Here is a 14,918-nt window from a genome sequence, read left to right on the forward strand (position 1 = left end):
ATTTACTGATGCCTGTTTCTCTCAATGAAGCGTAGGCTGCCTACCAGTATTCTCCGACCCACTCTGTCCTAAAACTTCCTTTCCCGTTCTGCCAAATTTTTGTTCATTTTTCTCATGTCTGTCTCCATTTCTCGATTTAATGTGTTCTTTGGTATTCCACTCTTTCTTCGGCCTTGAGGATTCTATGTGAGGGTTTGCCTTTTGATACAGTTGGGTACTTTCCTCAATATGTGTCCTATCCACTTCCAACATTTCTTCCTGATTTCTTCTTCCACTGGAATCTGGTCTGTTCTCTCTCATAGTAGGTTTTTGCTGATATTGTCTGGTCAAGGGATCCAAAGTATTTTACGTAGACAACTGTTGATAAACACTTGTATCTTGTGGATGATGGCTTTCGTAGTTCTCCAAGTTTGCGCACCATATAGTGGAGCTATCTTGACATTTGTATGGAAAATTCTGACTTTGGTGTTTTTTGACAGACAGTTGTTTTGATTTCCAGATATTTTTCAATTGTAGATATCATACTTTTGTTTTATCGATCCGCGCCGTCACATCTGCATGTATCTAATGTGGTTCACTACAATATTTTTGATTCTGATGACGATCAGTGAATATCCTTTTTATTTATTTATTTATTTTAACACATAGATATTGGTATGAGGAGGCACCAAATGCATATGCACCACACAGATCTCATTTGATTTGTGTGAGGGCTGTGACACTGCCCAGGTGCTCAAACAGAAGCAGGTGGTTTACTTAGGGGGCCACACCCGGAGCCTTCGATCTAAAGGTCTGATCCACAAGGCAGTGGAGCATCGTGAGAAGATGCAGTCCTACGGAAGCCGGTGACCAACTATTAATTCATACGCCATTTGTTCCTTCAGGATATTGGAGCCCATGTGCACCATTGATTTGGAATCAGGGTTTTCCGATTTACTCAGGTGGACTCTCCATGTCCACCAACCCGGTTAAAGCTCCAGGCGTTCACTTTTGTCCTCTTAATTTCGTAAACAACACTGCAACCACGAGAAGGCAATGAATAGGACTTTCCTGGCAGTGGTTGTATGCATGTGACCATGTGAGAGCATTTTGAGAGGGTGAGAGGATTCTTCTCACTCTTCTCCGTACCAGGGCATTTGAGGGCTTTAAATTCACATTCTATAACTAATAGTTCTTATCACAGATCCTACAACGCCATAACTTTTCATTATATGTATTCATTAAAACATCAAGAAATAAATATATTTCCTAAAAAAGAAATTTTGTTGTTGTGACTATTTTCATATCTATTGGGAAATAAAATATAACACACAAATAGATCGTTAGACAGACAGACAGGTAGATAGAGAGACAGACAACATATAGTGTTTGTTCAAAGCATACAAACAAACTTACTGGGACTATGAATAATATGAATGACCAACAAGTTCCCCAAAAATGAGAAGTTTATTATTATTACCCGTTATGTATATGGATGTGTCTTATGATTGTTTGCATGTTTACCCTTTATAAGGTCAACAATAATAATAAACAATTTGATTGGTTAAATGAATATCATTTGGGGAAAAAAAATTCAAAAAAAAATTTCCACCTTCACTGAGTATAAAGAAAAATTAAAATAACAAAGGCATTGAAATAAACACTTTTTGATCTTATCATTATAACATTATACAATTGTATTATATATGCTTAGTAATATTGTGGATCACATTTAACATTGATCATCTAATAATATGGATAATTATGAAATAACTGATGATTTTGAACGATTTTGTCATATAGCACAACGTTCACCAAGAGATAGTTTAGCACCAACAATACAAATAACTGAACCAACTTATCGTGGAAATAATATAACACCTATTAATCAATCAGAATATTTATCAACATTAAATGTGGAATCATTAAAACGTGCATCAAGTTTTAGAGAACCTAAACGACGTAAATCATTTCAACCAAGTAGTTTTAGTGGTGAAATTAGTGCAACTAGATCACCAATTAGATCTAGTCCACAATGGGATCATTCAAATGAATTAAATCAATTTAATTATAGACAAAAACAACAACAACGTTCTCGTTATTATAATAATGAATCAAATGATACAAATGTTTTACGAACTAATGATAATACACAAAGATATTGGCAAAATTTAGATACAAGTCGTGAATCTTCAAGTCCTTATTCATGTTCTCCAGCAATGTATAGACTTGGTACTACTCGTGATAGACCAGGATCTATGAAAGAAACTAGTTATAAACGTACAAGAAGTCAAGAAAAACATAAATCAAGACCATCGGCTCCAACATTACATCCAACAAATCATCCATTCTCTCAATATTCACCTAGTCGTCATTCAATCAGTCAGACAGATGAACAAATGTTACGTGTTCGACGTTTTGAACGAAATAAACATGGTGATGTTATTAGTAAAGGTGATCGAGATGTTCCACAGATAGAGATATTTGCATCCAGGAGTCCGTCGGGTGATTCACGAGGATCAGTGGTTTATCCACGATCAATACCTGAAAGTAGTCAAAATCTCTCTGAATCATCATTAAGTGATGAGGTAATTGAGATCCCGGCAATCACTACAAATTTGGCTAGTTCACCAAGAGCTTCAAATGATGGTTTACTTAAAATTTACAGTAAGCGTGCAAGTAGTCCAGTTAGAGGATTTATACCAGAGACTAGACTACGTTCTAAATCATGGGCAATTGTAACAGAAAGTCCAGATAATTCACCTAATAAATTAGAATCACCATCTGGTGGTGAACTATTTCTAGATGATCGTTTACTTCAAGTTCAAGTAATTGGTACAGCCAGAGTTGGTAAGACAAGTATGTGTATGCAATTTCATACTTCAGAATCAATTGAAGATCCTAATGATTCAAGTAAGTTATTTATATATGAAATATTTTATTATATTACAAACCGATCTAAGTCAGATAAGCATTGAAAACCCGAAGGCAACATACCACAGTTTCATATTAGTATAGGACCCCATAATAGTTCGGATCCACGACCACAGAGCCGAGAACCGAACCCAGGACCTATGGCCTCGCGCAGAATTGTCTAACCTTTCAACCGCTGAACGTCTGGATATGGGACTGAAAATCCTGAATCCTATTTCCAGTTGTCTGGTCGTGGACGGGCACTACTATGGAGCCCAATACTAGGATATCGCTTCCAAATCACTGTGTTCTAATCTAGTTGTCCCATTTAAGTCTCTTTTTGATACAGTACTACTATCATTTATCGATCGTAAGGTTTATTATTGTACATTTGGTTCTAGAAATACTGACACAACGTACAGTCTACATTCGTTTTAACATATTGTTTAGCTAAAAATCCTGTTGCTTATAGCCAGAAATCGTTAGTCATGGGAAAATATAAATTTAAGAGGGAAACCATGTGATTTCTTTTATTATTTAACCATTATACTATCTTAGTGAACAAGAACACCAGTGGGGACAGTTGAATGTATTCGAGTACAAAATTACAGAGTATCTCAATAAAATCTGAGAACCATGTAGTAAATCGTTAATTTGCAAAATGTCGATCCATCATATGAAACTTGAATGTTTCTGTTGCGGACACAAATCCATTGTCTCAGATTTCATTGTGCATGCGTTTTCATACCAATTGCGTTCCGTTCTCGTTCTTTCCTCATCGACCTTCTACTGAAATACATTCTATGCCTGACCACCGTTATATACTACTTGTGTGGTTATAAGTATCCCACACCACATTATCGTGATTATGTAATAATCTTCGTTCTCATATTATTACACGGTATCGTTGAGTAACTAAGCCCATATTTTGAAACTTGACAAAATAGAAGAGTTAAAAAACACTTTCTTTTTAATGTTTCATTTTTTATTGTATTTTACGTTGTTTCGTTTTTGAGTTACTAGTCAATTTTGAATTAATTAGAAGTTAAGCTTTCACAAGCGATACCAAATATTCTGTGTTGAATTTCCGCGTAAGAGATCGTGAATAAGCATTGGTGAGAACTCCCAATGTATCTGATCTCTGAAATGGATATTACATATTTGATTTAGGGAATACAATTGGGAGTTTTATATGTTTGTGACGATTGTCTCTGATTCCCTGACAGTTAGTCAGTTAAGATAATCATCATAATACAAGATCATAAATTTTGATGAAGTAATTTACTAAAACAGTTTAATGTAGTAATAGATGCTTCCTTTCATATTAAACTAGATTATAGTTGTTTGAAGTTAGATATTAACATTGTTGGATACCGGCCAGCTCAATGGTCTAGTGGTTAAGCGCTTGCGCACGAGACCGAGTGTCCTGAGTTCGAATCTCGAGAGACGGGATCATGGATGCGCACTGCTTAGGACTCCCATTCTAGAACAAAACGGTCATCGAGTGCTTCCAGGTTTTCCATGGCGGTTTAGCTTCAATTGATTCATGATCTCAACTATTGAAATTATTACAATCTTCACAAAACTTACTTACTTACTTACTTACTTACTTACTTACTTACGCCTGTTACTCCTCGTGAAGGAGCATAGGCCGCTCACCAGCATTCTCCATCCAAACCTGTCCTGAGCAATCCTTTCCAGCTCCTTCCAGTTGTAATTCATCCTTTTCATATCTGCTTCTATTATCCGACGTAATGTGTTCTTTGGCCTTCCTCTTTTCCGTTTCCCTTCAGGATTCCAAGTTAGAGCTTGCCTTGTGATGCAGTTTGACGATTTGCGTAATGTATGTCCTATCCATTTCCATCGTCTTTTCCTAATTTCTTCTTCAGCTGGAAGTTGGTTTGTTCCCTCCCACAGAAGGCTATTGCTGATGGTATCCGGCCAATGGATGTTGAGTATCTTGCGTAGACAGTTATTTATAAATACTTGTACTTTCTTGATTGTGGTTGTTGTAGTTCTCCAAGTTTCGGCTCCATACAGTAGAACTGCCTTGACGTTCGTATTGAAGATTCTCACTTTGATATTGGTTGAAAGTTGTTTTGATTAGGACTTCCATTGCAGTGGTTGTATGCACGTGGTCATGTGAGAGCATTACGAGAGGAAAAGCTTACTCTTTTCACTCTCAGCTGTATCAGGGCATCTGAGGACTTTTCTATCTAAACAAAATAAGTCTAAAACATTTCTTAGTTCTGTAATGCTTATAGTTGTAATCATATAGTTTAATACAATGGGTAATAATAAAAACTTTTTATAGAGGATGGTTGAAGGAATATGATCGTGATAAAAATTGTTTTCAGATGAAAGAAAGAAACTTAGTTCTTTCGTATATCAGAAAATTTAAATTGATTTCTCAAAATATAACCTATTTACTAAGTATAATTTAGGCTTAAAGCCAATTTCTTTGCGTGTCTCTCTTTGTATGTGAACACTCTTGATAAGTCGATGGGAGAGAGAGCGAGAGAGAGAGAGTGAGCGTAACTAGTTTCTTTCTCTTATGTTAGGCTTAAGTAAAGTAATACAAGTTACAATTATAAATATGTATTCAGTATTAAAAAAAGAAACTGACTGTAGCAAGAGATGTAAGTCACTCCATCTACAAAAGAAAAACAGTACAAACTATTGACTAAGCACAGGTTTCTATACATTTATTTAGATATGAGAAGGATTTTTATCTTAGACCTCACTTGATAAATATTTTTTTTATTTCCGAAGTTGAATTTATTGATTAGATCATTGGAAATAGTTGATATTAGCCTCTGGATCTAAGTGTTGCGTTGTTAGAGATTTGTCAACAAAATATGCCTGTACTTTTAAGGGAACTGATGATCCGATTCTGTGTCATTCAATTTCACAGTTTAAGAAGTCACCGTTGAACTCTTCTGCTTACAAATAGACTTTTATGAGAATGATTTTGTACGATCGATTAATTTTCGAGTACTGTAAAGTGTTTTGTTTGTCTAGTCTGTTTTAATGCTAATCGAGTTGTATCGATCAGAACACCATTTCAGAAGTTATTTTTAACTGACTTTAAACTAGATACTCTAAAGTAATGATAGAAATTTCTGAACTGTAAAGTGACAAATGAAAGTCCAATAAAGCCTAAAATAGGACAGTGAAATATTTCAAATACAATTAAATAGAATTTGATGGTGTATAGTTTTCGACTTGATCTTTTATAGTTCACTTAGATGAGGAATTTCACCTGGATGCTACTAGGGTGTCTTTAACAAAAAACAAAACAACTGATCTGATCGTTATTCACTTTCTGACGCAAGTCTTATTATGACAAACCATCCTTCTAAACTAGAAAATCATCTTGAAAAATCCTAATATAAACCTTTTGTCTATCTAATAGTCAATATAACATAACATTCTTTTAGATTTCAAAATAAAATTCTCAGTATTTAAATTTATATCTAGGTGGTGGAGAAATTTGTAGCTCAGGTGGATGATTTTGATGAGGTTTTGTTCTTTGGGCTGGATGGTTTGGTCGTGGAGCTTTCGTCGTTCCACGGAAAGCTCCATCTAGCTCACAGAACAAAACTTCATCATAATCATATCGAGGTCAATGTTTTCTTATCAGCTATTTCATAAATTTAACGATAAACTTATTTCAACAATCCAAAAACTGAAGATAAATTTATTATTTTTGATTGAGATTATGAACCGATTGATGTTAGACCACCATTGAAAACCTGGAAGCACTGGACGGCCGTTTCGTCCACAACCCCTAAACTGACAAATTTATTAGTTAAAAACACGAAGTTCAGCGAAGGGATCTCTTTTCAACGAATTTATTATCAAGCTGTACAATCTTACAATCGTTAAAGTACTAGTTCCGTGAGGAAATGTGAATAAGGAATAACTAAGATGATGTAATAGAAAGATTATCATACTGGGTAACGTAATACCAATACTAACAATAGACTTAATAAGTTTGTAACGTATTATAACGTGAATGTCGGGGGGGGGGCGCGTGCGGAGACTAGTAATTTAATAATTGAATTCGTGAGTCAATTGAACCTAGACCAACATAGAAATCTTGGAAGCACTGAATGGCAATTTCGTCCTAGTATGGGACTCCTCAGCAGTGCGCATCTCTGATCCCACTTGCAGAATTCGAACCTATGACCTATTGGTCTCGCGCGCGAACGCTTAACCTCTAGACCACTGAGCTGGCTTCTAACCGTGTTGATGTCTGACTTCAATCAATCCACGAAATTACGCCATTGTTCAGTGTTTCCAGGCTTCCCATGGTGGTTGAACTCCAATTGACTCGTAAATTAAACTATTAAAGTGTTTTTGATAGAATAATTGTACGTAATTAAAGGTAACTGTGGTGTGAAATTAATGAAGTGATATCATGAGCAATTATGAATAAAATAATGAGAATATGAGCCATAAGTAAAGGGAGAAGTGGAGTAATAATAGTAATACTAACAATAGTAATAAATTAATGCCAATGTAACGATAACGATAGGACATACTTCATCTTTATGCATAGTTCTGGCTTGACCTCATGAATGGTAAGAGTTTCGACTATTTTTAGGAGTTGGATACAAATAAATCTATATAAATTTGGACGAATCGTATACACAACCTTAAAATCAAATTGTAGATCAGTAGATTGATTACAATTGATTGAATGTTCAAGTTTTAGTGATAAGAATAGTACATTTTCTAATCAATAAAATAAAGTGATCAAACACGAAATTGAACTAATTGTTTGTTTACATAGTATCTGAAAAGAACGTGGCATATTCTCTGTTGTTGTTTCATCTCTTCTCTATAATCATATTTCTTCGTGCCAGTAATGTAATTTACTTTAGTTACTTACTTACACCTGTTACTCCCAATGTAGTATAGGCCACCGACCAGCATTCTCCAACACACTCTGTCCTGGGACTTCCTTTTCAGTTCTATACAATTGTTGCTCATCCTCCTTATGTCTGTCTCCATTTTTCGACGTAATGTGTCCTTTGGTCTTCGACTCTTTCTTTAGCCTTCAGAATTCCATGTGAGGGTTTGCCTTGTTATGCATTTGAGTGCTTTCCTCAATATGTCTTCTATCCACTTCCAACACTTCTTCCTGATTTCTTCTTCCACTGGAATCTGGTCTGTTCTCTCTCATAGTAGGTTTTTGCTGATATTGTCTGGTCAAGGGATCCAAAGTATTTTATGTAGACAACTGTTGATAAACACTTGTATCTTGTGGATGATGGCTTTCGTGTATAAAGAAATCAATAATTTTTATATAAAAAATATAAATAAACTAAAATGAATTTCATGAAGAATTTTTTTTCTAAATATAGTTCTTTATTAATCTCTAAGTAAAATTAAACTCTTACAACATTGTCTGATTGAGTAGGTGTGTATTATGTGGAATACTTAAATAAACTATTGAATTATAAAGATAATAGATACAAGTTAAAAACTGTTATATCACGATAAGCATAATGAATGGTAACTTTTGGGATCTATTTATCGACCAATACTATACGTATATTTTTATCGTATAGTTGTTAAGTAACTAAACTATACATATTCATGTTCCTCTTATTCTAAGCTTTATTTTGATCTATCAACTATTATTATACGATTTACCATTCATGGATTATTCCCTGTCTGTTAATCGCTACCTCCCTCATTCACAGTCACATCTGGCTAAATCTTGTACAAATGTTGTTTCCTATTTTATGGTACGTTGTGGTCTGTTTGACTGGTATATAAACCTAGTATGTTCGAAATAAATTATTCATATTGCAGAGGTTGAGATTGGTGTTGTGGATTTAACTGGCTGGTATAGGCTAGGCAGGAAGCAGGATCGATAAGGAATTTAGACTGCTCGTACGGGTTTTATGCGTCATTAATCCGATCGATAATTCATTGCTCTCTAAATAGCGTTATCGTTACTTTATACATTAAAAGGGCACAGAGGCCATAAGTTATAACAAAAACAATTAAACCATATCTTAAAACTAGAAAGTACTAAACAAATGTTTTATTCAAATATGGAGCTCATTATCGCAATGTGCATACACTATTCTTCGGCAGGAAATCGAACCTAGAACCGTTGATTTTTACGAAAACTGATAATAATCATCTAATCATTGGATGACTAGTTTGAAGATACAAATCTTGTAGTTTTAGTAAGAAGCTGTGACTAGTGAAGTTCAATCATGTTCAGTGTGATATAGTCGTTTAATATGGTGAATTGATTGGAAGTAAATGCTAACGCTATTGAATACCAGCTCAGTTGTCTAGAGGTCAAATAGTTGCGTACGAGATTGAAAATTCTGAATTCGGTTCCTGGTTGCATGGATCCACACTACTAAGGAGTCTCATATTAGGATGAAACGCTCGCTAATACCTCTAGGTTTGAATCATCGACTAGATAAAATTAGTTTTTGATTGAAAACTACCGAAATTCTCCCATCTCTACAAAATCCGACACCGATTAACTTATGAATGTCTTATATAGTAAATTTGAAGAATCCTATTAAGGGTAATTTGATTGGATCAGCTTTATTTTGAAACAAAAATTATTTCATTGTATCCTGACTTATAAAAACAGACAGTAAGCTGTTACATCATTTTTACTTAAGAAATGTAATGATAAGCATAACTTGATGTGTTTACATTAAATGATTAATAGATTGAAATATCACAAATTCTGGCATGGATATTACAATGTAACCATCTTAAGACAAATCTTACGGTTGTATTCTGGTTTTATTTAATCTTTAAGTTATAAAATTAGTTTAAATGGTAAGATTATAATTTATGAACGACCTATGAGTGACACTGAAATGACTTTGAGGGTGTTCACGTAATATCTAGGACCAAATGATGGATATAAACCAGCGTGAGCAATTAGAATTATGATTTACAGTTGATGGTTGAAATATACAGATGGCAGAAACAGGTAGCTCAAATATTCAAGGAGGCCGCGTTGAATGACAGAAAATTAGGTAAAATAAAAGTTTAATGCATAAAAATGTTCGCTTATGTAATTAATCTTTCATGACGAAAATAATATAGGAATATAGTGTACTTAGGTAGGTTTATCATCTATACTCCAACTCTTGATGGAGTTTTCTTTTCTGAACTGGATAGTTTAATCGTGTTCTTCTGAACGACCTCATCGGCACAAATATGAGGTAGAAGTTTATTGTTGCGGATAGTAATAATACTTACATCTATAATGGTTGGTATTCCACTTCTACTCCCCCCCATTGTTACATACTACTTATATATAGAAATCAAACATTTCAATATTTTAGTTACTAATGGAATATCAGATAATAAGATTTTTTTGGTTTTACTTCATTAAATAAATAAATTACGAAAGAATTATTACGTAATCTTAAATTGAAAGGGAACTGAATAGTAAATTCATGATGAAGGAAATTACTACTTACTATGTAACTGTATATATATATATGAAACTATAGAAAACGTCAATTAAAACTATGGTAACCAGTGTGTACATATTGTATATTATAAAAAAAGTAACTAAATATAGTAAAGAAGGCATAAATTGAAGAAAGACTACACTTCTATAATTGCTATTTATCTTATTTTATGATATTGTTTAAATGATTCCTAAATAGAATGAGGATTTATGGAGATTGTAGTAAGTTTAACAGTTGACTTCATGAGTTGATCTCAGTTAAATTATCATTGAGAACCTGAAAGCATTGGATGACTGATTTGTCTTAGTATGAGACTCTTCTGAAGTGTGTACTCATGATCAGGATTTTCGGTTTCGAGTGCTAACGCTGAACATCTATACCGCTTAGTTGGTATCCAATGGTGTTGATATCTAACTTTAATCGATCCGTGATGCTGTACGACTCTTCATCAATTGTCGGAGATGGATAACTGTCTCAAAATAGACGCGGATTGGACTCTACTAGTCACGAATTCGAGTCCAACATGAGGGGTCGTGGATACGTACTTTTTAGAAGACCCATGTTAGGACGAAACGGCCGTCAATTGATTCCAGGTGTTCGATGGTGGTCTAGTTTAGGTTGACTCATGAATTCAGCGGTTACGATTGTCAAACATATGAAAGTACTACTTAAAGTATATCATAAAGTTGGTCGAATAACCACTTTCCTAAAATTGATCTTCCATGGTACTTTACTTAAAAATCAAGTGAATATAATTAGAACTCACCGATTCAACCCATATCTGGCAACACGAAAAAAAGTAATAGATTTGACCAAGAATTCACAAAATGTTTAAAGCTGAAACAAATACATATTTGATAGTTTACATCATGGAATAACAACCACTGAAGATTAGGAAGCACTGAAAAGTTATTTTAACCAAGTACAAACTTGTCAACAGTGAAAATTCACGGCCAAGACAGCAATCAGAATTAGGACCTTCAAGTTTAACTACTGGTCCACACCGTTTAGACCACTGGCTTGAGTGTCCGGCCTCAACACCTAACATGGTTCAACTCCACCGGTCACGGCTTCAAACTAGAAATTTGGGAATCACCTCGCAAAATCAGTCACCAGTATTCACATGATTATTATATTCACTTTATAATGATTTATTGAAATCGTTAAATTTTATAATTAACAATACTATTTGAAAATAATGAAATAACTAATTTAACACACGAATCATTGTTAATACACTACTGAATAGTTCCATACTAAGATGATATCATTATCCAATCCCTTCTATAGATTATAATTAATATTTAACAAAGATTAATCCATAACATCTCGCGTGGTGGGCTCGTGGATGTACACTACTGAGGAGTCCCACAATAGGACGAAATGATTGTCCAGTGTATCCATATTTTCCATGGTGATCTAACTTCAATTAACTCATGATCTTAACTACTGAAATTACATTTTAATTGTTTAAGCATCAAACGTAACTTCATTTCAAAAGGTGTTTCTAGTATTTGGTATCATGTTTCCCCCACATAGTTTTTAATTATCATATATGAAATAAGTCTAAATGACTTTGTCATTCGTAATTTACTCACCTGTGTACTACCTTCAATTGAATCATGATCTCAACTATTGAAATTACTACAATCTCTACCATACCCCTTCTGATAGTGAAATAACTCATTTAATTCACGAATCATTGTTAATACACTACTGAATAGTTCCATACTAAGATGATATCATTATCCAATCCCTTCTAGATTTTAATTAATATTTAACAAAGATTAATCCATAACATCTCAGGAGGTGGGCTCGTGGATGCACACTATTGAGGAGTCCTACAATAGGACGAAATGACTGTCAAGTGCATCCATGTTTTCCATGGTGATCTAGCTTCAATTAACTCATGATCTCAACTATTGAAATTACTTACTAAAATTCCTACCATACCCCTTCTGATAGTGAAATAACTCATTTAATTCACGAATCATTGTTACTACACTACTGAATAGTTCCATACTAAGATGATATCACTATCTAATCCCTTCTATAGATTTTAATTAATATTTAACTAAGATCAATTCAACAGTCTGTACCGATACTTTTTACTAATAATGAATAGGAGTACAAATAAGTCAGTATATCACATAGAAAATATGGTATTTCCAACGGATTAACAACAAAGAAAACAATAATGAAGTTTGACCATAACAAAAATTATGGGAGAGTTTCTTTCTTTTTTTTTTCAAATATGGTTGTGAATAGTGACACTATTTATTGATTTTTTTTGTTTATTTATTGATTTATTTGTTTACTGTATCATGTTTCGAAATAACAAATGATTCATCACTTTCACAGTTCAATGAGTCATGAATTTGGTTACATTGTAGATTTTTAGATGAAGTTAATTACAAACAAATATAGATAGGGATTAGCAATAGAATTTAGGACGTGTGTTTCGTCCTATTTGCGACTCGTTAGTTGGATATACTTGCATCTGAGAGTTGATGTTCACTTTGGGACTCGAACCCAGTACCGTTCGCTTTAAACATCATCGTGGTATCCACTTAGCTACTGAATCCTAATAGCCATCTGCTTGTACAATTGGGTGAAGTTATACTCACTTGGTATTGTTTACTTGTATCTTCCGATTGTTATTTAGGACTGTAATTAATAATACTCTTATAATACGCTTATAATAATCTGAGATGCAGCTGACGATTCCAAAATACGACGAAACGTGCATCCCGGATTCCACTGCTAGCCACTATCCATGTTTGTTATAAAGCTTGTGACTTCAGGCAATATCAAGGCAGTCCGCACAGGATGCATATATGCCAACAAGAGACTGATCAATTGCAGTCCTAAATAACAATGGGAGGACACAGGTAGATAACACCAAGTGAATATAAGTTATTTACAGTTTTATTTGTTAAAAATATATGAAAGACGTCAATTATTCAAAAAATCGTAGTATTGATCAAATATGATCTATTTGGTTCTCTGTTGTATGATCCGATGACGCTTATATAGCTTTGTGTACGATTTTGTGTGGGAATATTATGCCAACTATAACCAATTTTTTGAACACGCATAGATTTGTAAATCTCTCATGTCGTCCCATGATATATTCATATCCGGTGTTATCCATCCCCATTTTGATGTTTAGATCTCCCATCAGGATAGTGAGATTCTTTCTTGGGCACTTCGCTATGATCTATTGTGTCCTCTCATAGAACTGGTTTTTATCGTCCTCAATGCTATCATTGGTGAGTGCATAGCACTTATATCATTCATCATGATTCCCTCCTTTATTTTAAATGATGCTTTGATGATTCTGGATCAATGAGATTCCCATCTTATTAGCGCACTATGTGCTTCTTTGGACAGCATTAGAGCAACCCCCTGAGTGTGTGGAGCATTCCCCTCTTTGCATCAGGAATACAACAGTACCCCTATCGAATCTATCTTTCTCTGTTCAGTTTGCTTCGAATATGTTTCACTGATTTCGAGAACCATCACGTTATGTCTCCTCATTTCCGTTGCTATTTGACTGGTCTTTCCGGTGTCCCACATTGTTCAGAAATTTCATGTACATATATTAATTGTTGTTCTGGTTGTTAGAAGGGGCGTCGGCCTCGTAGCTTCCGAAGCATCTCGGCTTTCACAATGAGGTGTTATAATCCTTCCTTCAACTACCAGGGCAGAGTCTAATTGGGTTTAATTTGTTTAATCTGGTTAGCTTTCTTTAGCAAGGTATTTTCCGTGGGACGGGGTTGCCGACCTCACTCCCAACCCTCCTCCTTCGTGGGCTCGCGACTGGCAGTAAATTTAGAAGAGTTACAGGTTCCTCCTCGAGGGGCAACAGGCGTAAGTAAGAAGTAAGAACCTATCAAATATTTCTATGGTTCTAGCGTCTTACTTCCAGTTAGAGTTAAGGACATCTGGATTTAATTATATGAGGGGAACAGCAGATATCTATATTCCATAACAAATATGTAATATGACCAAGTGGTTGAAATTCTGAATCTTACTGAAACAAATTTAGTTCAGGTACCTGAATTCCATTATAAAGGCTTATACAAAAGTATAGTCTAACACAGAATACACAAAGTTAGACATCCGAGCAAACGATTTATATTAACCTCAATAAAATTGTATTTTAGAATCTCATCAAACACTCAAAAGCAAACAAAAAATGATTATATGGCACATTTCATGAAACGACGCAGATTCTTCTTTAATATCCAACTGTAGCTGGCATATCAATCTCGAATTCACTTCATACGCCTAAATAACAGTTGAGGGCAGGAAAGGTCCTTTCCCTCTCAAAATGCTCTCATATGACCTCAAGAATATAGCCAATAACAGGGAAACCCTACTCACTGCCTTATCGCGAAGCGGGTATTTTTGGGAAATTGAGATGAAGAAAAGAGAATGTCTGGAGCTTTAACTGGATTCATAGGTACGGAGCGTCCACGTAGGGGAGTTGGAAAACCCTGATTCAAAACTAGTAATGCACATGGGCTCCATGATTATGAGGTAACA

The 14,918-nt window shown here is 34.6% G+C and overlaps 1 protein-coding gene across 1 annotated transcript in view; it reads left to right on the forward strand.

The window, feature by feature from the left end:
* Nucleotides 1-1,733: 1,733 nt before the first annotated feature.
* The window catches only part of RGK1 (Ras), a gene marked incomplete at its 5' end in the record, with an annotated part of 47,813 nt that continues 34,628 nt past the window's right edge, over nt 1,734-14,918 (forward strand). Inside the window, one exon of the mRNA XM_012936389.3 lies at nt 1,734-2,892. Coding sequence (XP_012791843.2) covers nt 1,734-2,892 — 1,159 coding nt within the window. The remainder of the gene's footprint in view (nt 2,893-14,918) is intronic.

Source organism: Schistosoma haematobium, chromosome 6, assembly GCF_000699445.3.
Source record: "Schistosoma haematobium chromosome 6, whole genome shotgun sequence".
In the NCBI taxonomy this organism is placed as follows: Eukaryota; Metazoa; Platyhelminthes; class Trematoda; order Strigeidida; family Schistosomatidae; genus Schistosoma; species Schistosoma haematobium.